This window comes from Barbatula barbatula, assembly GCF_947034865.1.
Source record: "Barbatula barbatula genome assembly, chromosome: 12".
Taxonomy (NCBI): domain Eukaryota; kingdom Metazoa; phylum Chordata; class Actinopteri; order Cypriniformes; family Nemacheilidae; genus Barbatula; species Barbatula barbatula.
Genome location: NC_136775.1, coordinates 1,867,331 through 1,894,578, shown reverse-complemented (window position 1 = coordinate 1,894,578; position 27,248 = coordinate 1,867,331). Strand labels below are relative to the sequence as shown.

General features: G+C 38.0%; 2 protein-coding genes across 7 annotated transcripts; one reads left to right on the top strand and one right to left on the bottom strand.

The window, feature by feature from the left end:
• Positions 1 to 9,762: 9,762 nt before the first annotated feature.
• efhb (EF-hand domain family, member B) lies at positions 9,763 to 27,248 on the bottom strand. 6 transcript variants are annotated; one of them, XM_079468941.1, is made up of 13 exons: positions 16,985 to 17,159; positions 16,841 to 16,903; positions 16,594 to 16,713; positions 15,978 to 16,158; positions 15,426 to 15,536; positions 15,206 to 15,335; positions 14,877 to 14,960; positions 14,404 to 14,471; positions 14,123 to 14,277; positions 13,679 to 13,886; positions 12,708 to 12,926; positions 12,291 to 12,472; positions 9,763 to 10,836 (listed from the first exon to the last, which is right to left on the bottom strand). In XM_079468941.1, the coding sequence occupies exons 1-13, from the start codon at positions 17,057 to 17,059 to the stop codon at positions 10,690 to 10,692; spliced, it is 1,743 nt and encodes a 580-aa protein (XP_079325067.1). In that variant the 5' UTR covers positions 17,060 to 17,159; the 3' UTR covers positions 9,763 to 10,689. The 6 variants fall into 6 exon arrangements, with proteins under 6 accessions (XP_079325067.1, XP_079325069.1, XP_079325071.1 ...); XM_079468943.1 differs by lacking the exon at positions 16,985 to 17,159 and adding an exon at positions 27,060 to 27,248 and having other exon boundaries at positions 10,621 to 10,836; XM_079468945.1 differs by lacking the exon at positions 16,985 to 17,159 and adding an exon at positions 27,060 to 27,105 and having other exon boundaries at positions 10,621 to 10,836; positions 16,618 to 16,713.
• Positions 18,577 to 25,967, top strand: rab5ab (RAB5A, member RAS oncogene family, b). Its single transcript, XM_079468881.1, has 6 exons — positions 18,577 to 18,680; positions 22,551 to 22,781; positions 22,900 to 23,051; positions 23,272 to 23,394; positions 23,552 to 23,645; positions 23,738 to 25,967. The coding sequence occupies exons 2-6, from the start codon at positions 22,616 to 22,618 to the stop codon at positions 23,845 to 23,847; spliced, it is 645 nt and encodes a 214-aa protein (XP_079325007.1). The 5' UTR covers positions 18,577 to 18,680; positions 22,551 to 22,615; the 3' UTR covers positions 23,848 to 25,967.

Sequence of the window (27,248 nt, the reverse complement as noted above, 5' to 3'; positions counted from 1 at the left end):
ACATCACACTACATGCAACGTATTTTAAATAAACAGATTTTAAATTAAAACAATGTGTGCATAATTGTCCTGAAAACTGTATGGAAAAGAGCAGAGTCAAAATCGTTGATGCTCCACAGGAAAAAACATTTTTTTCACTCATTTTATGCAATTATTTAATGTTTCCTATGTGAGGGTCAGTGGCATTTTAAACACGCTTTTACCCCATCTCACGTGTAAACTTTTGTTGCAATATTTTGCAAAATGAAACATATTAGTAGTAAATTCAGTTAAATGGACATAAAGGCTTTAACGTGTTCGAGGACACCAGTAGGAAAAACCCACTCAAAGCAGGAATTCAGCCTCTGCCCTTCTAAACCATGTGAAGGTGGACTAAATTTAATTACAGCCTCTATAAAATCCATTTGGCAAATATATCAAGGTACAACACAAGCCCAGAAATTGCAAACAGGACTGGCAAGAGCTCACAGCAGCTGACGAAGAGTGACAGTAATCCGTGTAGAGAAGCAGCAAATTACTGCGTTTATTCCCAACACCAGGCCCTATTCTGTTTCTTCATTTATTTATTTAAAAAAGAGAAAAACATCTGCTGAGAAAATATTTCAAATAATGCCCGTTTTATGATTGTGTCCTTGCTCAGGAATGGATGCCGTGAAGCCGTGCCAATAACACAACAGTCAGTCTTTATGATTTGTCACTTATTTGGGTGTGAATTCGAACCAACAATACCAAAATAAGGAGAAAAAAGCGAGAAAGAATGAAAGAAAAGAAAAAGAAAAGAGAGGTCGCTTTTTGTCCACAGTGTAAAGCTGCTCACAATTGAAATGAAGATGGTTTGTGACATGTGGACACTTTGTGATTCTTCAACCGTTTGACAGGAACGAAGTCTATATATGCTGTGTTAACAGTATTGCGATGACTCATGAACATTCTATCCTTCGTTGGAGGCGTCACGCTAGTGATGACGTCGCGTGCACTTCCGTTTACATGCGTGTGCAAGCGCTGGAGAATGGGAATGCAAGCAGAAGTTTTTGCAAAAGTTTTCTATTTTTCTACATATCTGCAGCTTTGCATGGTTTGCGTTTTTCAGGAAACTCAATTGCATGGTGCACTTTGACTTTTTGCATTTACGATTATTTATCGATCTAAACAGAGCGTGGCTAATTTTACAGAAATGCAAACGAAAAACATTTCTAAACAGTTTCTTATACAAATTCGGCTGTCTGCCATTGGTTGAAAATGGCTCATGCTATTGGTTAATTCTGTGTTGCTCTAACCGGATGTTTTTGGTAAGTAAACTACACATGGCTAACTGCGTGTCGTCCCTGAACATTATTCTTAAAAAGGAAAACGTTTCTGAACATCCAGAAAACTGCACAAATTACTTTAAGGGGCTACTGTGACTGCACGTTAAGTTGGTCGCATCTTTTCACACTTCATATTGTTTTGCCACATTTTCCATTATGCGAAAACTCTTGAACACACAGAAGACACGTGCCGAGTCGAGACGAATGCGGCAAAACAAATCTCCCACATTTGCAGACCCGACGCACCGTTTCCCCTTCTGTGATATCACAGCCAGGTGAGGACAGACAGCACGCTTCCTCAGAAACATCACAGCTTGGCCTACTTTCTGCAAGGCGTGTTTGTCTGTGTCGTCGATGTAATCTTCACACGGGGGCCGCGTTCCACTGCCATTCTGCGAATACAGAGAGAGGAAGACCACACAGACGAACCCGGCTAAACATTTACGCTTCCAGCGTGAGATTACATCGGCCTCACCCACACTCCTGCAGCGAGGGGATGCATTAAACACACTTTGGCTGAGATTCAGGTAGCGGCATTATTTTACATCTTGGAAGCCGGTGTGCTATTATTAAACTGCCACATGCAGGAAGTACACAAGTGAACCTGTGTCGGCCTATATTATCGTATGCAATACCGATGCCACAAACCCAGTTTGAGTTCCTGCCCCGCTTTGCTGTGCATCTTTTGTTGCACCTCACCTCAATGCCATTGTTCTTACAAGCATCGTCTCTGAACACCTGACATTCAACTTCGACATTTAAAGCAGTGAGTTTAAAATGAGAGCATAAATTTGCGTGTTTATATATTACCTACACATGTATATCTTTCGACACATTTAAAAGGAAAGGTTATTGAAACTAACAGTATGCTGCTAAGAATCTCTGGGCAAGAAAATATGGGAAACGGTCACACAGTCTGAATCACAAATGACTCACAAAAAAACAATCCACATACACATTTCTAAACCTGATCTGTACATTCATGACATTTGGCTCGAGAGGAAAAAAAGCTAATATCTGCACACTAATGTTGATCATCCAAATGTTAAACTCGGTGTGAAAGTAAAGCATAAATATCATTGTCTTGCACTGTATTCCACACCTGCGCTCAACTCCGGTCAGTTGTTCCTCATCTTTACTTTAAGAGAAAGTTCACCCAAACTAAAAATTCCATATCATTAGAATCTCTAATATTTCTCCCGTGAAAAACACCCAGAAATATGAAAAAATGTCCCGTAGAGTCTCAAAAGAGATGTCAACGGGGTCTCAAACTGAGCTCAGATGCGTCAAGTCAATATTATTGAAGATCTCAATATGAACTAAAACATTTCTCATCAAATTTACTTGACTCCTGTTTACCTCTACAATCTACATTTATTTTACACATCCGTACTCTCCGTGCATTTCAACAATACTTAAATGAAACTCCATTCAATCTCCTCCTGTGCTAAGAAAGAGAAACCTCTTCTGGTGTATCGTTATAATCTCAACTCAAGATCTCTTAAAAGCCCAAAACAGTATTCATTTAGTATTAGTTTGCCTGTTCTGCAAATATCTGTCTGTATCAATGGCCTGCTGACTGACATCACCCATTAAAAACGTATAGGACGGTGTGACGCATGCCAGATTCGCACCTACGGTCCCTCGGGCACGTGCACTACCCACCGCACCGCGGCTCGGTTCCTTTATCTCTAAGCGTAAAAGAGATTACGCATATACATTTCAGCACTCCATCGCCTCTATTTCACGTATCAGTCAGAACATCAGATATCTGCAGGATCTGAGGGCTGCGGGTGAGTTAAGCCCCTCGAGCGTGGAGTAATGGGTAAGTGGGGAGCAGTGGGCAGCCCGTGCACCGTGCCATGCGCTAATAGGCAAAGCCCTGAGCGGAATTCCTCTAATCAGCCGGGCTGGGAGGGATAAAGAGCGAGTTTTGCCACGGGGCGTTTAGCGTTCCTGAAGAGGCAAAGACTGGGGCTGGTGGGAGGGGGGATTGTGCGCCACGGCTGCGCGTTATAGGATTGAGCTCAAGTTTCCATTGTGCGTCGATTTTTGTTGAGGGATTACGCTCTTTGAGAGAGTTGTGCGGGCAAGAGGACGGCGCGGAGGCGGCGGAGCCGAGGGAGGGAGGAAGGGCGGGTGAGGAGCCAACGTCTTTGTTCGGAGGAAGAGAGGGAGAGAGGGAATATACGGGGAGAAAAGAAAAGGCGTCGCTCAATGAGCGAGCATCTGTGTTATAATGTCATTGGGCTAGATGTCAAGCAAGTCATGTAACCGGCATTGTAACAATTCAAAATCAATTTACCTCCCAAGAAGGAGCTGATCTCGATTTATGTTAATCACCCAGGAAAGTTTGACATTACATTTCTTTTTTTCTCTCTCTACGCTTTGACATCTGTGTTTGGGAAGGAGGACCATGAGCAAAGTTTCAAACTTGAGTGCACGAGTTCAAGATACGAGGTTCGTCGAAGTTGTCACAACAATGCACAGATGTTTCACATTTCTCAGGCATCTACACGCGCATTAAAAGTTCGCCCCAGACAAGGGCAGCAAAATAATGAAATGCGACAGAATCCGCCCCGCGCGTCTGTCACGTAGCAGTTGTTTAATCGCACGTTCGCCGCTCCCAACTTGTTAAAGCGTCGCATTTGCATCGGATAACCAACATATAGCACATCATTTGCATGCCTGAAAGTACACTTGAGTAACCGTAATTACACGTGACACCAATTACTCTGTTACTTTGTATTAAATTATAATGGAAAATTCCACTAGAGAATTGGAGCCTAATTGCATCTTAATTTGCATAATTTTGCATATTAATCACATCTCAGATGAATAATAAATTTCAGGAGATTTTTTAATTTATGCATAGATACAAAAACAAGTATGGAAAATAATCCGTTGGGGAAAAAATCCGAAACTATTACTTTCGCGTTTGCACCGATTTCGCTCATTATCAGCGGGCGGTGATATTTTCAACAGGAACCGCCGAATATCTCTCATATTTTCTCCAGTGTGAATGAGTGTCTTTCCATGCCAGGGTTTCATGCATCAAATATCATAATTCATTAGAGGATTGTAAACCGACAGCATATCACAACCTTACAGGTGTCGAACGGACACTTAAAAGCAAACAAGCTATATGTGTGTGATGACAGCGGTGCTTTTCAGTCCTGTCCTCGCATTCCTTTGGATTGATTTATTTCTGTGCGATGTAGATGATCTCATCTTTATGTCCAACACAATAAAACCCATGGGATTGCCCTATATGCTACTCGTGAGCTCATCATAATAGAGCAGAAACAACAGCAAAAGATCTAAGTGAATTCAACTTTTTCCCCTAGACTGCGTTTATATAGACTTGTAATTGTATGGAGAGACTTTGTTATGAGTTTCTTACCGCTATAAAATCACAGCCCAGAGTTTGGAATCACTCCGGCGAAGCAATTAATTGAAATGGGAACTGCGAGATTTTTATTATTCCGTTCATTCAGCCCACAGATGTAAAATCATTTCAGACTGACAGATATAATTACTATAATACATCTTAGAAAGGTTTTATATCTGAGCGCAAATTCAATAATGACGAGCTGCAATAGCAATTATTTATCAATAAAAATAGTCACAGAATTTGGAGAGGCGGATAAAATGCGCAGGTGTCTGTCATCTTCGTTTTTTGTGCTCAACCCTGAATGAATAATCATCGTTTTGAAAAGAAAACACAGATAGCGGGCAAATACAAAAGCTTATGACCTGTAATCAGCGGAAACAGCAGGATTTTAATGATGTTGTGGTCTGCTGATCACATTTAAGCTTGTGAAACAATAATGTTGTGCACCTGTGAGGTGTGTTTGGGTGACGCTGCTAGATTAAGGGAGGGGGCACGTTTTAAACTGCCAGCCCACCTACGTCACTCATTTGCATTATATAATTCAACACCAAAACTTGATTCACCTATTGAAATCGCCCTTATTTCGATAAACGGTTCTACACATACTCATTGTAGTTTCAACATTTGTATTAAAGAAAGTGATTTCTTTTAAATGATTAAAACGATATGCTGCTATGTAGTTGAACATAATGAATTTGTTATACTTTGGTTACTCTGTCACCTCATGTGACTTCATACAAATCTCATTGACACCAGACAGGGGAAGATGTTTTATAGTAACAGCCAAAAAATGGCTACAGTGCCACAACACTAGGTCTGGCTGCATTTTTTTTCTTCAAACAGCAATAAACGCTTTCAAATCTAAATTGTACAAATTAAAATGACGATGATGATAATAATAATAAAATACAGTGTCATAATGTTAACACGTCAATTCAATAGCATAAATGTCCATTAAAAGCATCATCAATATGGCAAGATGATACATGAATTGCATAAAATGACAACCTAACATTTTGTGAAAACTGGCCCCGACATAAAATCCCTGCGTAATGAGAACATTTAAAGTTGAGTCCTGTCTGCATGTGTTTACAGTGTTCGCTTGTTCACAGGAGATGCAACAAAAATACGATGTAAACGTTTTGTCATAAAACAATTCTGCTTGAACACTATATATTCTGAACCAGGAATCAACGAAACAAAGCGTTACAGGAGAACGCGTTTGCGTAACTGGATGTTATAGGCTACTCTAAAATAGTGACTGTAATACAACTCTTGTGACAACTATCCCCAGCCTTCCTCGCATATATTCTTCTGTAAAACGGTTTGCATCAGCAGGCAACGACCTGCTAGCGTGTAATAAATGGTGCTTACAATTGCGATCGTTCCCAAAGCGTCTGCGCTCATGGAAACCGCTGGTGCTCGGACGAAAATCACCAGCCTTTGCCTCCATCTACTGGTGAAATGTCTCAAGTCATAAACGAGAGCATTATGGGTAGATGGTGGGCTTGTTTGATACTTTGAAAAGCGTAATAGGCAGGACGACTGTTTTAAGAACATAAAAAACAAATCAGCTTGCGCAATTGCAGAAAGTGCGCATTGGTGATGCAACGACGCAAATGTTTGGAGGCAAGATTTGGATGCATATTCAAGCTTATTGCCCTACAGACCGCGTTGCGTGATATTATAGTGAATATATTATAGTAAAATTGACAGTAAACATAGCAATAATCCTGCCATCACACTGGTAAGTACACCTGATAAATGAAGTGGAGCAGGAATAAGTTTGGGGTGTTGAGTGAACAGGTAAAGTACAGCACCCCTTAAAGGACAATGTGCTATTTACGCTTCGTCCCCTTTTGACCCAAAACTCTAACTGCCTCTTTTGTAAGTCGCTTAAGATGCACGATTAACTATAAAATGTAAAGGTAACGTATTCCAGTTTAATTTAGCATACTGTACATGCTGATAAATATATACTGTGTATGCAGAAATGACCCTTTACGTCTTTCAGGTTCTGCAGGCAGGACTTATGTTACAGGTTTTGGTTTCTCTCCAGAGCTGATGTCCCAGGGTAGGGGACCCCGAGATCTTCAAGATTCCTCTGAAGATGATAATGACCATCAAAAGAAGGTCCCAACTGAGCAAGGTGTGCTGTACCTCAATGCGAGAGCTCACAGGTGAATGTTTGAAACTTCATAAAATCACCAGTTCAACACAAAATTAAAAGAAAAACTGTACATATTTTGCTTAAATCAGTTTTGGTCTAAATGTTTTTGTTACATTATAGTTATTACATGACTGCCAGCCAAACATTTTGAGTCACTTGACTTTTGATCTAAAGACGTATGCTTGGAAATTATTTTGTAGATAAAAATGTAAGTGTGCACAAACACATTGTATTAAATAAAAAGCATTTTTTTATTAAACAAGCCAGTGAGCTCAAGATGTGAACTCCTTCATAAAGCTGCTTGATAAAACGACAAGAAAACATTTCTGTGAATTCTAGTCGAAGGGTTTACACTGAAGATGATCAAAGAAAACCTGTTTTCTGTTTTCTGTTTTCACTTTTTATTTTTTAAGATACAGCTACCTTTACATTTGTTATATTCCATTAATATTTATAAATATTCATTTAAATAAAAAATAGAACGAGTATGTATTTTATAACTGTTATGGATATTTTAGTTGTTGTTTTATTTGGAAATTCCTATTATTAGTTGTTTACTTATGTTAAAAAAAAGAATACATTTCAATTTCTTTTCGATTTTGAGGGATAAATGTGACGGATACATTTGTGAGTTTCAGCTTCACATTTCATTTGTTTCGTTTATGTATAAACGCCGCTCATCAGACTTAATCGCTACTTTGAAGAAGAAGAATACAACTGCTGCCTGTCATCCAAGGAAATTTCCTACAACCCTACAATTTTTCATGGCGGGGTTAGTTTTCATTCCAAATACTCATGGCTTGTGTATGTTTGCCACCCTAGGGTACATTTCATATACTGTACCGCTCTTTGAAAGAGTGGCAAACAAAACATAATTAGAAGGCAAACTGTCTTCATTTGATGGCACTTGTAAACTCAGAGACATCCCCTCATTTGACAAATCTTCCTCCCCATAGACACAGATTCTGCCGAGCGTCTCTGTAAACTACACAGCCATAAGTCTGACTGATAAATGCTGGAGCGGCTTCAAATGATCTAAAGTGTACTTAATGGATTCTTCTCTTATGACAGACATTTATTTTCTGCACTGCTTTGATGGATATATAGACGCTAATAGGTTCTTTCTCAGCTGTTTGCGTACTCGTGTTTCAAAACATCTTTCCATCTGTCACATTAGCATCTTTGACTCGGATGTCGCTCAACGAGAAAGTGCCGTTTTTAAGTTAACTTTGGGAAACTGGCGTACTTCGAATCGCTCAACAGAGGGTGTGATGCGATGCTGCTTATCACACCAAAGCTTAGAGGGTCTTTTGACCTGCGTGACAGCCAGTTTGAGTTATAAGCAACAATTTCCATTGTCACTTATATTTTCATCATTTTCGTAATATTTGGTGATCTCATTTGCTTTCAAAAAACAATTTGCATTTTCCAAAAATATAATTACTGTGTCAAATATGAAAATACAGAGACTATGACACTCGTCTAAGTGGACTGTTATCGCAACTTAACAGTGTACACGTGTGAAAGCTTTTTCAGATCAGACATGCTGTGAACGAGCTTGCGGTGTTTCCAACGAGATAAATGACATTTAATAATGACACGGATCGTACGGAATCACAGATGGGGTCCTGAGACCAATTATCACCCAATTCAGATATTAAAGTCTGTCCTCTGTTAAAGTGACAGTGACCTGTTTCTCTGTGGAGATAAAACTCTGATGTCTCTTCATTGTTCACGTATTCATGGCTTTACGGGCGTTATCATTGACTGAAATTCATTAAATCATTTCGAAATATGTGGTGGTGGGATTATCATTTTTGCAGGCAGTAATGGATTGTTCGGTTCAACTCGTGTAGGCGTCTTGTCACGTGTGCAGACAAGTCATAATATGATTTACAATGGATATCGTACCTCCCGTTTTCATTGAAATAAATATGTTCAGACCATATTAGGCGACTAATCACGCCGGCGTCGACTACAACTGAACAAAAGAAAAGAAAAGAAAAACATGAACGTGCTTGATTTTGCATTCCTCTAGGCGTTTATTATGGATTAGTGACTATTTGATTGTATTAATCTGTTTAATGTACCAAACATTAACTCATATTACTGAATAAAGCAGATCCGTCGCTAGCTGTGTCTGAATTTGCCCCCATCTCCTATATAGTGCACTATATCGGGTGTCCGCACTTTTGTATTGTTGTCCGAATTCTGAGTAAACAACTCATTGCCTACATTTGTTCAGTACTTTTTACCCACGATGCATTCTGATTTTGAGTGTACATCTGATGTACGTAATGCCACGAATGTACGTTTATACACTTGTTTTTTCTTGTTTGAGAATATACAGATTAAATTAATGTCATGTATAGCAGTGTTTCATTTGAAATATATTAAGGTATTCCATTAAACGTAATAAATGTAATAGTAAATAAACGTAGTAAATATTTGTTTTGTTTTCTTTATTTGCAACGAATATAATAAACCTGACAAATAGTGAAAAAAGTAACTTTACCATTTTACAAAACAACCCATAAAGCCACACAGGTGTTATGATGAATTATGACACATTATACAGCACTGGCAGACGCAGGATATATTACGTCAGCTTCCGAAATGGTTCACTCGTTTTCATTCCCTTTTTACCCTTATAGTGGACTATTTAGTATTCTCTATATAGGAATAGTGAAGGAGTGAACAAGTGAGCGAATGCAGACGGAGCTTATATATTTAAAGATGTAGCTCAGCCAAAAAGATAATTTGCGTTAATATGATGCGTTATTTGATCAGCAGGAAAGCAAAAGAAGACATTTTGAAGAATTTGTACAACCAAACAACACTGACCCCTAATGACTGCCATTATATGAATACAAAACCAAAGACACATTTCTCAAAATATCTTGTATTTATTTTGCACAGGAGTTATATACAGGTTTTATAGAAGACATTTTACTGGTTGACTTTAAAACAACATTCAAATCTAGACAGACTGCGTTTATAGAACAGATGTCTTTTGACCATCATTTATAATAGATGACAACGTTTGCCCAAACAATATTTGAGCAAGTGCACGCACACAGACTGTGTGATACGGTCTTATGGGAGTATATGGTAATTGACAGCAATCTCTCTGTAACTCTAAATGCAGCATACATCTTCCAAGTAAACTCAATAATGTCATCCTGGGAGGCAAAAATTCATTACTAAGCTGAACTATTATTATGCTACATGAGGGCACTTTTTATTGCAGACGGGCCCCCTCGCATCATTTGACAGGAGCCTCAATTAAACAAATAACAGGGCGGAAATTACCGCTGACCCAATAATGGATGTGAACTAATAACAGACAGAAGTCAGAAGGCTTTAAACCTCCATCTTCCTCAGAATAAACACTGCTGCAGTAATTATTATTACTTCCACACGTTGGTTACATTGAATATCGTTTCTTTCCGCAGTCTAAAGGCTGTAACAACTGCAATTAAAGGAATCATAAGATCACTTCGCTTGATCGATGACAAGTGTAAGTATACTTTCTTTTGGATGTTTTAACATCCAATCGCATGAAATTAGGACAGGACTGCCTGGTGAAAACAATCATTTTTCAATTATTTCCTTCGCCGGCACAGAAATCACATCATTCATTCCTTAATGAATATGAATGTATTTTGACGCATTTTCCGTCATTTGTCTTTTTTATTTTCTTTGGGACTTTAAGGTGAACGTTCAGTTTTTTAAGAATCACACTGTTGAAATCCTTGAAGCGTTTATTCACCAGTAAATAATCAATAAATAAACAGAAAAATACGGACGTGTTGAGTTTAACATGCCTGTAGTTCACAGAGAACGTTTCGAAAGCTCTCCACACATACATCACCGGTGGGATGTTTCATTGACGCCAGCTTCCAGGCCTCCTCAAAGGTCTCATCCGAAAACTTCACACCTACTTTTTGGAATATCTGTGCTATCTGTAAATAAATATTATAGCTTTGGTAAGCATAGTGGCACTTGTGATTCATTATTTAATTCTGACGTCACGTTTCACCATCAGAAGCCATAGGCAAACGACACAAAATGCTAATACTACGGTGGCCGGGAAGTGAAAAACAAAACAACAAATCGCTTAAACTAAAAACAAATCTAAAAGCTAAATATAAACCCCAAAATCAAAATGACAAATCTGAAAACACAAAATCAAATCTAAAAACAAAATAGCAAATCATAAAAACCAACAACAATTCGGGAAAAAAAATAAGTCCAGAAACCACATCTACAAGTCAGAAAACACAAAGACAAATCAATTAAACCGGAAAAGGTAGGTATTTTGTTGAAAATTTATAGCTTCTGCTGATTACATGAAACTCCTGTCAATCAAGATATCCAGGACGCACAGTGTTACTATGAGAAAGGACATGCATATGTGATACAGCGCATATTCATTGATAAAGGTTCATGGACCCCGTTTCAACTTTATTCGCAAAATGTGGCTTTTGAACGTTGATTGTAACATCGAACGTCCTGGATATCTTGATTGACAGGAGTTTCGTCCAATCAGCAGTAGCTATACCATTCCAAAAAGTGCCCACCTTTTCCGGTTTCCAATTTTGTTTTTAGATTTGATATTGCGTTTTCAGATTTGTCATTTTGATTTTTGATTTTGCTTCTAGATTTGCTTTTAGTTTTGCAACTTGTTGTTTTGTTTTGCGCCTCTCGGCCACCGTACAATACACTTAATAGTTTGCTGTAAAACTATAGAAAAAGTGCTAACCTTTATTTCCATAACCTTTATTAACATTACACGACATTGATTATTAAATATCGTTGTCAGATTCTGTGAGACTTGTGCGTAAAGGTTGTGCGTTAATGTGTGATATGAATAATAAATGCTCATAAATGTCTGTTTAAATATTCGATTGAAACAAGTGGAAGATTGGACCAGGAATCATTTCCCTTACATCACGACTTAAATGGATAGTTCACCCAAAAATTAAAATTCTGATACCATTTACACTCTTAAAAACAAAGGTGCTTAAAAGGTTTTTCACAGCGATGCCACAGAAGAGCAATTTTTGGTTCCACAAAAAAAAGAACCATCCATTTTTTTAAGGAAATCTCAGTTTTTTAGTCAAATTCAAAGCTATGGTTGCAAACTGATGTCCCATGCATTAAATGTGTGATCACTGATCGCATGTGACTTTCAGCATTTTTTGAAATACATCTCATCCAAAACTGAATTTAGAGAAAAAAAAGTAACTTGGTATTAACACCAATTGTATTATTGCTTCTGCATGACATATCGCTTTATTGCTTCCTGAACTCTCTGTAGGTCTCTTTGTATAAAAGCGTCTGCTAAATGTAATGTAAATGTAGAGCATTAACGATCCATGTTATAATGAGGAGTGAGTCATGACGAAAAACTGACCTCATCTTTTTCACGAGGACCAAAAAGCTGTTCTTCATGCACTCCGTAAAGGGAATAGATGGGTGGGTGCAGCAGATCATACACTGTTGATTCATCACCGTAGTTTGTCCTATCGTTGATGCGTTTGATACGAGGGGCGGGTAGATCTTTCCGAACTGACGGAACTCCACATGTCTGATAATCTATCACAGAAAAATCTAGACCTGTAGTTGATGTAGAAGCTTACTAGGTAGGTTGCTAATGTGTGTATATGTAGTTGCTAGGACAGACAAACAGATCCTAAACTTTAGAGCCAGATTCTAAACATTCATGAAACATTCCAATACATTAGGAAAAAATGCATTCAATGAATGTGTTGGGATAAACAAAGAAACACTTATTTGTGGTCGTAGACATTGTGAAGTGTGTCTGACTCACTGATAGGAGGATGTTCACCCACGACAGCATTGATGAGAGAAGAGGAGGTGATGAAACTGTCCTTCACCGATCTCGGCCTGGGTAGGGTTTTAGGGGTCTTCCTGGTGCACCCCACCTCAACAGGCTCCAGGTCCTCAGGTCTCACAAAGACATTAACAGCATCAGATACCTGAAGGTCTTTTCTGGGCATGTTGGCTGGGGCTCTGCATGCCATTCGCTCTGCAACATACAAGTGATTCATTCACAATTGGCACAAACATCCATCACTCCCGCTCTGACACAATAACAGAAAGCCACAGTCACACAGAACAACAAATATTTCCATAGATTGTTTAAAATTTCAATGTACTGGACTTTTACAGGTAGATTTGGAGATGTCACTGTATTATTCGTCTGATCTGTCTGTCGTAACCCCTTCCCACCACACGGGGGCAGACGTCTGACTTCCATTCATATTAATGGATCATTAATGTATGAAAAGCCATAAACTGTGTCCCCAAGTTCTATATAGTGCACCATTCATTTAAATTAATCAGACTGAATCAATTTAAAATATAGAATAGTACATATATGAAATTACATATAATATATTTAATAAATATAAAGTACATAATAGTAAATGAACATGACATTTGTTTTTGTTTTTAGATGTATATTATGGTATTTATGCCAGCGAATGAAACTGCGGACGCTCACTTCTTTTATATAGTCATATAATGGACTTCAATGTTATTCTATGTACAGAAAATAATGAAGAACTGAGTGGTTTCAGATACAGCACCGGTGTCCCACTCTGACTGGTTTATACTTGTAGGATATCCTTGTTTTTGACCCCTTAATGCATCTTTTGTCTACTTCTATTAAACTTTGCATCTGTACTAGAGTCCTTCATGTTACATGAATCTACAACTCCATCCCTAAAACTCTCCAACATACAGATCATAAAACATCTCATGCAGACTTCAGCTTACCTCCTGTGAGAATCTTCTGCTCCGTACTGTTTATCTCCATTTTGTCTTTCCAATTTAGAAAATTGGAAAACTCCAAAAAGTCGATCAGTCCATCTTTATCGACGTCACAGTGATCCATGAGGTCATCGAGCACCGGTTCACTGATGATCATGTTAAAGTGGCGGCAGGCCTCCTTCAGGTCCTCCTTATCTATTTTCCCCCGCTTCTTCTGTGGTGCATACAGACCCAAGAAAACATAAATATAAATATAATCAAACGCATGCTGCCAATAACAACAAGTGGATTGCAGGAAATCGCATCGCTTGCCATTTAGCGAATTGTGAATAAAAAAGCAAAACATACGGTTACAGTGCAATCAATAAGCTAGTGATAGTTCGAAATAGTCTGCAAGGAAGAGTCCACAGTTCAGCACAGATTACAGAACATTCTTTCGCTGTTTTTGACCTTGTCATAGAATCTGAACGCCTCCAGTAGTGAGCTGAAGTTCTGGTAGTTGGACTTCTTCAGATGCTGGCGAACAGCGTTAAGCAGTGTTCTCCGTCTGTCTTTACCTTTCAGATACTCGTCGGGAGGAGTCTGATGAAGGAGGTCACCTGCACCTGAGAAGAGATGGAAAACTCTCAGATTCAGACAGACCGTACGTCACACAAAGAAAGCAAGACCATCAATTCTGTACGATACAAGCTGCTGACATCAAATTCAGAATGTGAGATGATTCAAATTACCAAAGCCGTCAGGTTTCATCAAGACTCCAAATGTGTGATCCTTGGGAACGTTTAATGTCTCCGCAATTCTAGAAATGAATGCAGAGAGAGGAAGCAGAAACTACAGTATAAATAACGTTTACATTTAAAGGGATAGATCATCCAAAAATGAAGATCTGGCATCATTTACTCATCCTCGGGTTGTTTTAAACCTGTTTAAATTTCTTTGTTTCAACGAACACAGAGAAAGATATTTGGAAGAATGTTAGCATTTTTCAGTTCTGGGACATCATCCACTACCATAGTAGTTTTTGTTCTGTTGAACACAGATATTTTAAAGAATTAAGGAAAACAAAGAGTTCTCGGACACCTTTGATAGCATTTAATTCATCCTTCCATTGTAGTTATACGGGTATGAAATTAAATGAGCGCGAGTAAATGATGACATATGTTTCATTTTTATTAACAATATTCTTATTGTTATTCTGACTTACGGGTCATGAACTTTGCCTGTCTTCGGCTGAGTCTTCTCTCTGAAGTCATCACATTGTTTGGAAACTAATGATGCACTGTTGTTTCTTTAAAACACGAAGATGAGCACTTCTGATAACGTTGTCATTGCCACGTTACATTATCATTAGGAAAACTCTTAATGGAATATAGATGCCATCATAACTCGAATATTGAAAATGACACGTATTTATAAGAATGCATGTTCATTAAACACAGTTTATGTGTGATTACCGCATGTCATTGTGCCACATTGAAAATGTATGACTTTAGATCTTATGCTATGGTGTATTTTGTATGTGTAAGAATTTACGGTTGTGCGTTACAAAGCCAGTCGAGACATCTGGAGGTGTTCCTGCCGTCATTGCGATGAGGTGTTGGGACACCAAAATAGCTTTCTCTGTCAAAGTGATCGCAGTTATATTTTCGGTCCAAACGCTCGCCTGCAGCAAAAGAAAATGTTCTGAATTAAAGCCAAATCAAAGTCTTTAGAATCAACGACCGATTTTCAGAAATTAGTCTTTTTGACTGACCAACAAAGTAGGAGCCATGTGAGCGAATGTAGAGTTGATGTTTGTCTTCAGCCTCCATCTGCACCTGATGTGCAGTTTTGGGTGGATTGATGATCTCACCAGCATTAGAAACTGTGTGAAAATCCCCCCCCCCCAAAAAAAGTGTTATGCCTGTCGAACAAATTGTACATAATTCTCTTAAAGTTAACCTGTGTGACTTGCTTCCTTCCACAGAACACAAAAGAAGATATTTTGAAGAAAGTTGGTAATCCAACTCCGGCACCCATTCACTTCTCTTGTATGGATGGATACAAATCCGATGCAAGTGAATGGGTGCCAAATGGGTTTTTCCAAAATATCTTCTTTCCTGTACTGTGGAAGAAAGACACAGGTTTGAAATGATAAGAAGCTCAGTAAAGGATGATAGAATTTTCATTTGTTTGGTTGAATGATCCCTTTAAGAGAATTCTTTAGACTTATTAGGCCGCGTTAGTACATTTAACTGTATTTATACTTCGTGCTATTGAATGTTTAATCTTCACGGGGCTAATGAGGTTTTATAAACACGTTTACATTTGAGGGTTGTGACACCAAAAGTTGTTTTCTCAGGATCAATCCAACTTGGCAGACCGGGCCCTTGAACTTGTGACCTCCCAAGAGGAGCCTTCCGATTGGTGGCATAATTGATTTCTTGGATATGTCGCAGGCTTTCTTGAAAGCGTGTCTTTGGTGCAGGGTTGATGACTGATCCGGCCTAAAAATCCATGTACACAAATAATACAATTACTGCTCGGAGTATTACCGAGTAGTACGGTATTATAATTGAGCACATTTCCCCCAGAAATACTCATTACTGCGATGCATCTAAAAGCTGTAGCCTACTCTTGAGGTTGTATATGTTAATTTTTTGCAGTTATCATTATTCTCAATGGTATGGTTCACATTAGATTCTCATTACTGTAATCCAGTCATTTCTGTGCATCACGGTAATAAGAATTGTGGAGGAAACGTGTTTAATTGTCACGACATTAATAGAAATGATATTCCCCTTAAGGAAAATGAAGCATAACTTTTAAAGTAAAACACAAACATAGAGAAAATATCAGTATGACATCTTATTTATTTCGGGTTGAAAAATGACCCATGCATATTAAAAACATATCATCCAATAATAACCGGCTGTACTCACAGTTATGGATGATTTAGTACTCACACCATGAACTATAGCACTGGGGTAATCTGGATCATTCGCCTTTGAGACCCCAACAGCCGAACGGACAACCTTTCTGCCTACACGTGCAGTTACACACTGAGGGAAATAAGAAAAAGACTCACACAACATGTACGTGGTATATTAAAATATGTGTATGCAGTCACAGTGAAATACATAGCACAGTGTTTTAAAATAGTTTTTTCAGATGTTTCAAATGACCCACCCCGGGTGTTATCTCCTGCAAACAAGTCTTTGCTCTGTCACCCACTGGAATGAGCTTTCCTGCCTTTAAATGGAAATCATATTGAGAACAGCACGTCATGAGATTTCAGTATAATCGATGGAAAGATGAAAGCGAAGCGATTACCGCACGGATACTTGGAAACGTGTCTCCGCGTCTCCGCGTGCGTGAATACCGCTCAGACTCATACACGAGACTCATGTCTGCACGCTTTTAATACACTTTATATACACTACACTCTTAACTTTTGCGCAGACGTGTTTTCATACGCAGTCCGCGTCCCGTTACCTGGCAACGATCTAAAGGAAATGACGTCAGCCGGTTGTGGTTAGGAACGATACACCTACGGCCGGTGACAACCAAAAAAATGTTAACTTGTTAAAATTTATGCAGACGTTTTTTTCAATTTAATATCCCGTCTATTTTTATGGATGGTCTTTTGTTTAAATATTTATATATATATATATATATATATAAGTTTTTTGTGTCTGTATTTATTTATTTTCATTGTTTTCTTTATTATTTATTATTATTTATTAATCCTTTTTTCCCTCTTTGTGTGATATGTATAATATTGCTTCTTTCAGAGATTTCTTTGAATAAAAAAAATAAAAAAACACCTACGGCCGGCGTATAAATGACAAAGTTAAAGAAATGCATTTTAAAATTCTACACAATTTACCCTTGCAATTTATCTTTATATAAATGTATGTACATTGGTGATACGTGTTCTTTTTGTAATATGCAGGAGGAAAACTTGGCTCATTTATTTTATAACTGTAACCCTTCAAATCTGGTCTGATGTTAAGCCCCTTTTTATTTGCCCATAAAACTATTGTTTATATGTTATCTCTTACAGATATTATATGTTCATATACCAATTAATGTAAAATGTTATATTATGTAGTGAATTTCTATATTTTACATGGCAAATATTATATTCATAAACAAAAGTTTGTAAAATCTGCACTTAACTGCAATTTATTTTTGTTTGACTTGGAGAACTTAAACTTAAATTTGTTTTTATTATATATATATATAATTTTTTGTGGATTTAGAATGTGTCCATAGGAAAGAGGAGAAATACTTGCTATTGTTTTCTGTATTTATTTATTTTTATTTTTTCTTCATTATTTAACAATACTTTTTTTCTCTTCCTCTTTGTGTGCTCTATTGTATGATCTGTATAATATTGTTACTTTCAAAGATTTCTTTGAATAAAATAAATAAATAAAACAGCTACGTCCGTAAGTGGTGCGAAATCTCGCCATAAAATTACCATAAATTACATCAGCTAACGACAAACCCATCCCTAGACATAACCTTACAATAATAAAAACTCTTTTCAGCGTGACAATTATGCGGTATTGAAGTGCGCATGCCCAGTGGGGGCCGCAGCATCCTTCCAGCCATGATGACCATCTTAGCCAGGTTAAGAAAGTAGTTCTTATTTCATTAATATTTTAATCTGAATTACATTAAAGCATTTTATTACATGATATTAACATTATTTGTGCCATGCTTGATGTGTGGCGTCAGTAAAAACAAATTGGGGATTGAATAAAAGGAAACAATAATCGTTAGTTTAAAAGCCTACAGAATGACACAATACAAGAAGATCGTGTGTAATTAAAATAGACTAATACGTATGTGACAAATTAATCTGTTGTTGTATAAAAAACAAAACAAAGAAATCTGCGTACGTAACGCTTCAAATTAACGTTTTCTGATTGGTCGATTTCTTCCGGACTTGCGCCGACGCCGGATCACGTCATCGTCAGTTTTGATGCGAAGGGGAAGTTTGGGAGGAACCGAGAAGAAGGTACGAGTGTCTGGGCTTTAAATATTTCTCCCGTTTTCGCCGTTTCAATTGTGTCGGTCTTGTTTTAAATAAACAACGCGTTGTTCAATAACCTCCGCTGTTCTCGCTTCGCAACGGTTCGTTCGTCAGGTGTGGGGCGCTATGTTTTCCGAGCGCGCGGCCTGTTTTTCTGTTAGCATTAGCAACATTAGCTTGAATTTTCGGGAGTCGTTTGAACCGCGGCAGGAGGGAAACACATCGGCGCCGGATCACACACACCTGACACGATTAAGCCACGACAGCACGAGTGTGTGAGAGAATAAACGTGTGATTTAGAAAGAGAACGACAGAGAAATGGCTGCACTAGCTCGGTTACCATCAGAGGCTAACGCAACTAGCTCGAGCGTCAAACCTGACTGTCATATTATGATTCTCAAATACGTTTACTTCTACTTGTAGTTCCTTGTAAACAACTGTGATTGATTTTATTACTTTATTTTCAATAGAAGTCGAGTTTTACTCTAGTGGTCTGTATGGTTAAAGGTGGCGTGGTTTGTTTTGAAAGATCAGTTTGTGCTAACTGGCCAACAAGTCGTTTATTATTGGTTTCTACATAAATCGAGCCCCTGTTATTAGGACGGATCTAAACGCGATGTAAAGATAAAATAAGGAGAATCAATCTATTTTTAATGTCTACCTACGTTGAGTGTTGTCTGATCATCACTGTTTTCTCTAATGTGATTTGCACTGTCACTTTGTACATGTCAAATCGCTTTATATATATATATATATATATCAAAATATATGATAGACTTTACATGTTTCATAATAGATATGCACTGTGTAGAACAGAGCCGCGTACTGTATCAGTACCATTCTGATATTATTGTATGTAGTTGGTATATCACACACACAATATTTGGAAATGTCAAGTTGTGTTACCCTTCTATTTATAAAGACTGTATGTTTAGTAGCTGTAAGCTGGTATTCCATGTTAAGCAAGGCTTTAGTTTTGTTTGTTGGCTGTCTTGGGACATGGCACTGACGTCACTGTTTTTTGGGTCAAGCACAAAAGATATTCACAGTCTGCCGTTTGTGAACAGTGTCTGTTGTTCATGGTTTAGTCACTGGCATTGGTATGGATGTAATAGATGCGATGACGTACTGCCCCATCTGAAAATGTTGTTACATAAAATCATAATTGGAGGTTCTGGTTGTCTTATTAATTAATCTAAACAGTGTTGGTATACACACATCAATGTGTGACGTTTTTCTTTGATAAGATCTCTAGATAAACTTAGTTTATACACAGGAAGGCATTTCTCAAGACTCATTGGCAGGCGAAATGTTGCTGTAGATATGGCATATTTATGGCCAGGTATGGTTCTGGTCAACCAAGTAAGCCACACGTTTAGTTTCAAACCGACCTGTCATTTGAAAGGAAACCCGAACGGACAAAGGTGTTAAATCTGGAGCCATCGGCAAATTTGCACATTTTCTTTCAGGCTTGTCGCAAGTCACCTAGGGTTGGGCCGATCGACGATGCCATCGCCATGGCACTGTTGAGCAAGTGTCATGATGAGGATAGGGACGGGCAGATACAAAAACAAATATTTGTTTAAAAATGACGTCTTTATGAACTTAATTTAAATAAAGTTTTTTTTCCGTCACAATTTCACATCAAACTTATAATTATCTTGAAATATTCATAACGCATTAATATTACATCGTGTATATAGGTTTTGTTGAAATTAGCATCACTATATGTATAACTATCACTAATATATTTTTAACGAACGAATGAATTTACAAAGAACAACCGTTCCGAACAAGTTATGTTAATAAATGAATGAATGTTAATAATTTTATATTACATTGGGATTTTTATACCCAATGTAAGTCATGTTAACGAGTTCTGTAGCTCACCAGTTTTTAACATTTTAATATAGCGATGAGAGCGGTTTGTAAACTTAAAATATTTAAACTAGCTTGCGAACAAAGATTTAGGAACACAAACAAATGTTATTATGTTTTCTGCATATTATAAAATCATTACAGATAAAGTGAAGCCATTTTTTATTTTCGAATAGTTATTGCGGATCGAATATTCGGACGTCCCTGCACATCCATAATCGTGATTCTAACAAATGTTTCACTTTCGTCACGTGACGCTGTCTGCTCTGTGCTACAGTCTGCAAAAGGCTTTATTTGATTATAATATATTTCTGTTTGGTTGAATAAAAGTTATGTTTTATGTAACTAAATAGTTGTCATTTTCATCTTTATATGTTTTAATATGGAAAGTGTTTGGTAAAGCCACTTAAAGGTCTGGTAGGCCTACACATGTGTGTGTACAAGATAAGGATGGCACCGCCTCATTTTGAGCTGGGAAAACCCTGATTTCCGGCACTGTTAAATCATGTGAACTAGGCCCCAAAATGCAGAAGTTAATAAATAAGAGCCCAAAATACATGTAAAAAAAGCTAAACATTTGGTAGCCAAATGGAGCTGGCTGTTAATTTACTCAATCTCAAGCCATTTAAGATGTATGCAACATAATTATTTGGACGAACGCCGCATTGGGCTTGCCCCTATTGTACGCCAGCGCTCGGACTCACAATACGGAAGTGCAACTCTGTGTTTACATGCGGACGCACGCTGTATATATGCTGATCTTCGCAAAATGTCTAATGATTTCGATATTGAGGAAGACTTGCAGTTTTTGCAAGCCCCATGCGAGAAACTGAATGTTATTTACAATATTATAACTGGTTATTTAAAGTTTGCTAAACTGCTTGAAACTTTGGGCACCTTCCAATCGCATGCATGTTCCCTGCTCACTTATAAGGGTGGAACACTTGAGGGATAGACACTGGAGAGAGATCTACATTTACATTTAGCAGACGCTTTTATCCAAAGTGACTTACAAAAAGTTCGGGGAGCAATAAGCGATATGTCATAAAAGAGCAATAGTACATTTGTTGCTAATACAAAGTTACTAGAGATGGGCCATTTTACCTCATAGAATAGCCATTTGGATGACAGTTGGCAAACGTAGTAATGCAGAAACACATTTTTTCTTATATCTCAGATGACAGTTTGTATTGTGCCCCTTTCTTGCAGTGACTCAAGCGTGCAAAACCATTGTTTAAAACGCGCCCTGCCTCCCGCGCTACTGAAACATAAGCAGATTGCTACACGTTACCGGTTGACAAAACTCGCGATTTCAGATTTTGTTACCGTTGTACTTTAGCAAAAATGTCATCTACATCTTGGATGGCACGAGGGGGGTTAATGAACAACAGTCCAGTGTCTCCGTGTCATTTTTGCTGTATTTAACGTTGCTGTCTTGGGTATTATGTGCTTGTTTCTCCAAACCTATTTGTCTAAAAAAAGCATTTTTGCTGCGCACCCGGGTTCGATAAACGTCAGAGTTCGGTTCTTTTGGGGGATGTGAACGCTGTCTTCCGAACCCGGGTGCGCACCTGCGAACTGTACCCGAGTCCGCTTAAAAAGGTGGTCTGGGGTGCGGGTCATGTGAACTCCAGTACGCTTCACTGCTGATATGAACGCAATCGTACCAAATCGCGGAAGTGAACCGCGCTTGTGTATGTTTCACTACTTTTCTGACGAGCATGACTGACATGTAGTATTAGCTTAATTTGTAACGAAGTATTTTTACATCTGTAATTATATACTCATGAAAGTACACGTATAAAAAACGACTAAATTACCATAACGCGAGTAGTTGCATCAACTACTTTCACCCCTGGCTACTTTTTCTTTGTGGGTGCTTTTATAAAACTCTTTGAAGTATTGTTAGTTAAGTATATATTGGCGAGATTAATAATAAAATCTAGGAACTAATTGTTATCATGTTTGTTTGTGCAGATCTGGGAGCGGCCGTTTGAGAGAGACACTTTTGATTTCAGTACAGGAGATTGGTGTTTAGGGTCATGGCAGGAAGAGCCGGAGCAACGAGACCTAACGGGCCAAACGCCGGCAACAAGATCTGTCAGTTCAAACTAGTCCTTCTGGGCGAATCTGCCGTGGGAAAATCCAGTCTAGTCCTCCGCTTCGTAAAAGGACAGTTTCACGAGTTTCAGGAAAGCACAATAGGAGGTACTTTCATTGTCTTTGTAAACTGTAATCCTCAAATCTGATGTGATGATCATTTCTGGTGTATTACTAGCAATGAACTTATTCAGATCTGACCCTTTCTCTGTCCTCTCACCAACAGCGGCCTTCTTGACTCAGACGGTATGTTTGGATGACACAACAGTGAAGTTTGAAATTTGGGATACAGCCGGCCAGGAGCGCTACCACAGTTTGGCCCCGATGTACTACAGAGGAGCACAGGCGGCCATAGTGGTGTATGACATCACGAATGAAGTGAGTCTTCACGTGCTAGATTAGCTGTACTTTAAAGAGAAATTCAATTCATTGTATGCTTTGGTCAATTCCAAGGGTCATAGAGAGACAGGTTGTTTCCCCAATGGTATAATGCACTTTACAGAGAAAGCTAAAACCCTTTAGGCAAAGCACAAAAAAGAGAGTATTTTGAATCTTCAGATGTAGATGTTTTAAAGGAACTCGTGCTTTTTCCCTTCAGGAATCGTTTGCACGTGCAAAAAACTGGGTGAAAGAGCTTCAAAGACAAGCCAGTCCAAATATTGTAATAGCTTTGGCTGGAAACAAGGCGGATCTTGCCAACAAGAGAGCATTGGACTTTCAGGTTCGTAATGTTTTCACAGAGGAGCCGGGTCCTGATCATCTTACAAATGAGCCGTGGAACTGTTTATAAACACACAAACAGACTTCCAGACATTTACAACTGTCTGTTTACAAGAATCCGTCTAGTTTCCTCAACCCTGACTTTTGTTTGTTCGCAGGATGCGCAGTCATACGCAGACGACAACAGTTTGCTTTTCATGGAGACGTCAGCAAAGACGTCAATGAACGTGAATGAAATTTTTATGGCTATCGGTAAGTTGCCATTTACTTTTCCCATCAGATACTTTAAAATTAAGGCACATATTTACGAATTTTCATTCTGGTTTTCAATCTTCCCACCATAGCAAAGAAACTACCCAAGAGTGAGCCGCAACCTGCCAACACAGGACGCAACAGAGGTGTGGATCTAACAGAAACAGCACAGCCGGCGAAAGCTTCCTGCTGTAGCAATTGAAGGGCAGCGCTCATCACCTCCTAACAGCATCACATCTGGACATGGGGCTCCTCCTTCCAAACCTCGCTCCTTGGATTAGCTAAAGACTCTGTATAGCTGTGTTTCTAATACCTTTTTTACTTTTTGTTTTTAAGGAAATGTGTAAATCAGCAGTCTACTGGATGCATGTATCACTACAAAAAGCTAAATACACATTTTTAACTTAATTCAGCAGGAGAACAAACCCGAGAGAGAGAGAATGTTGGGTGTGTGTTTGATATGTGGAAGTGACTGGCCATGCAAGAACACGATCTGAGGTTAAGACCAGACCCAGTTGGAATCTGCAGACATTTTCAGTGCAGAATAGGGAGGGAAAATCTGTAGATTTTGACCAAAATAAAATGCATTCAACTGAGCTGTGAGTAAACAAACAGGGTTTTGCTCTGTGTTTGCAGATTCCACGCAGGCCTTCTCATGACCTTGGTCAGATTGAATCGGCTAGGCTTTTAATACGACTGCTGTTTTTAACAGAAATCATCCAGATACTCCATCAGCTGGTCTATGTTATGGGCTTTCATTTGGGATGTGGGACCTTCTCGTTTCTCTATACATCTGATGCTCCCTGTACAGCCTCTCCTACCACTGTCTGATCTTAATAACTCCCATATTGCCATTGGCCTTGTTTGTGGAACGGGCCATTGAGTTCTGATGAGATTGTGAAAATAATGGGCCTGTTGACTTCAGGTGCATCTATTACTGGATGTGATGATTCCACTGGTGAACCGATAAAAGATCAAATCTGGGAAGACAGTCAGTGAAACACGTTAACCTGCTGTATGAATTACTTTCATTGTTATTATTCATTTAGACCGTAATCTCATCTCTGTGTTTTTCTTACAGTTTTTGTTTTGCATTGGACAAGCAATGGTCAGGCCCAGATGAAATCAGCATTTTCTGCAAAATTCGGTGGAATCAATTTACACATTTCGTGGAGTAGAGTACTACATTTGTGATTAGCGATGATAAATCAGCCAAAATAATAGTTGAAATATTCAAGTCAATGTGCAGTCACAATTCACCCCATTTACTTTCCTAGTGTCTGGGTTCAGTACACTACATGTTATTAAAAAATATTTTTAGCAACGAGTTGTAAGCAAAGTTGCTTAATTGACATGAGATATTACATAGCGTACAATCTTCATTATTCAATTCCAGACAAAAATACAGCTTCTATCTTGGATAAATTTGAAAAATATTTAATGTTGACTTCATTAATCAGACATGCAAAGGATGATCATCACATTTGTTTCACAAAAAGTCTGAAGCTGCAAATTTCATGCGGGCCTGATAATAAAATTGAGACGTCAAACAAAAAACTATTTCAGCATTTCTTGGACATGTCCAGGAGTTTTCTTACTGGAAATCACAGGCAACTCATGTAACTGCATTATTTGTGTCAGTGCGGTCTTGCATTTTCAGATGTCTTTGGCGCTTGTCTTGGCATGTTTGCAGGCAAATGTAAATGATTACGTGTCAAGATGTGCTGTACGACTAAAGCAAACCTCTCAAAATAAAAGAGGGTGTTTGTTTGTTAAAGCGGTCTCTTGAAAATTTATTTAAGAACTTTAAAATATGAAAAATGCATGTCTTTAAAAACAGCCATTTTCATTTGCCTGTGTATTAAAGCTCTTGACAGACGGTAAATTTGCACACTGTACAGCTTCCCGTAAAAATCGTACTACCAGATTGAAATTTATTTTCACGGAAAATCACGTTGAAATGGTCTTTTTAATGTATGTAGTGTTATTAACAAATGAACTTGACTTTTAGTCAGTGGTCTCTCGAAACGCTCTCAATGTTTTTATTTCTAAGAAACGATTAAATTGCACAATTTTGAGTTGCGTTTCTTTTAGTTATAAAACTGTGGCTGCCTGTTGTATCCAAAATGATGGACCACAGTGGACTTATAAACAACACTCCTGAAGGACCACAGGTATCTAAGGTCAACTAACCGCCAGGTGTTCAAACCAAATTGATTCATCAATGTAATGCATTAACACTGTTTGAGGGACTGATTGATTTTTAATGTCCAGGTACAAGAATATTTCCAATAAAGGGGGTGAATTGTATATATCCATGAATTGACCGCATTTCAGTTTTCTTCATGTGGATGAATCCTGGATCCTTTATTTGGTTCAAATCCCTTACCCTTTTTACAAATGTCTTCTAAGGTCTTAAGGGTGCTAAAACTAAGATGTTCTGAAGACATTTAGCACAGTATGCCTGTACAATGTTTCCTAAAATAAGTGTTGAATGAAGACTTAAAGGGAATAATCTGATAGCGTTATGATTGAAACTTTGGCAAAAATCTAACTAAACTCTTCTTGTGAAATCCACGAAGAATTGCTATAACATTTTGTTTTGAAGTAATGCACAATGATTAACACCATCGACTCTTTCCTCTATTTTACTTTGCAAGACACTTAAAGGAATAGTTTACCCTGAAAATAAAAATTCTGTCATATTTACTCACCCTGTTGAGATTGTGAACCTGTAATCTTATTCTCCAAAACACAAAGAAATATATTTAAAAAAAAAATGCTGCGAACCAAAAACTGTTATTATGGATTCAAAACCAATGCAAGTCAATCGGGACCGACAGTTTTCTGTTATCAACATTTTTACAAATATCTTCAGTTGTGTTCTGTAGAAGAACGTGAAATGACAATATTTTCATTTTAAAAGGTAAACTATTCCTTTAAATGCTCCACTTGGACACATTATCTCTCTATTTTAGTTTCTTGAGAAATAGTCTCATGGAAACTGTTTCTATGACCCAGCACATGTCTATGCAAATGTGTTTAAACAGGCCAGGAAAGTTTTCCCTTCATTATAAATCACTTTGCATGCCTGCTTGGAAGTGGCAAATGTCCCAAGTATTATTACACTCAAGTAACACTTAATGTCACTAAAATATAAAAGCAAGAGACATCTACACACAAATATGAGCTCATTTCATTTGTCTAATACGTGTTTGCTTTGACTTACTGACTGTAGAAGTCACTTCTATTCAAAGATAATCATCTATATACACACGTTTCACTAAATCCATATATTTTAAGTACAATACTTTATTTAATAATATCTTTTTCACGGAATTGAATATAAATGATTTAGCAAAATCCCACTTGCTTTGATATTTTTAGTGATAAGGGCTTCTAGTTTCCTCTTACCTGCATGTGCACTTTCTGTTCAGCAGATGGCAGTATAACGCTTCCCATCTGCGCTCCATGTTGTGCGTGTTTCTACTTGTAGAGAAAAAAACTATCATTTAACTCTGTAAAAGAAGTTGAAATGAGAATGATATGAACATGTTGTCTCATGTCTCCGAGCACGAGATCTCTCCGAGACTTTCTTGCTGC

Coding starts and splice junctions, on each gene's coding strand:
- efhb (XM_079468941.1), bottom strand. CDS start 17,059: ATGAGTCTCGTGTATGAGTCTGAGCGGTATTCACGCACGCGGAGACGC. Junction 16,904..16,984: donor CGTTTCCAAGTATCCGTGCG/GTAATCGCTTCG, acceptor TTCCATTTAAAG/GCAGGAAAGCTCATTCCAGT. Junction 15,336..15,425: donor ACATGGCTCCTACTTTGTTG/GTCAGTCAAAAA, acceptor CTTTTGCTGCAG/GCGAGCGTTTGGACCGAAAA.
- rab5ab (XM_079468881.1), top strand. CDS start 22,616: ATGGCAGGAAGAGCCGGAGCAACGAGACCTAACGGGCCAAACGCCGGC. Junction 22,782..22,899: donor TCAGGAAAGCACAATAGGAG/GTACTTTCATTG, acceptor TCTCACCAACAG/CGGCCTTCTTGACTCAGACG. Junction 23,052..23,271: donor TGTATGACATCACGAATGAA/GTGAGTCTTCAC, acceptor TTTTCCCTTCAG/GAATCGTTTGCACGTGCAAA.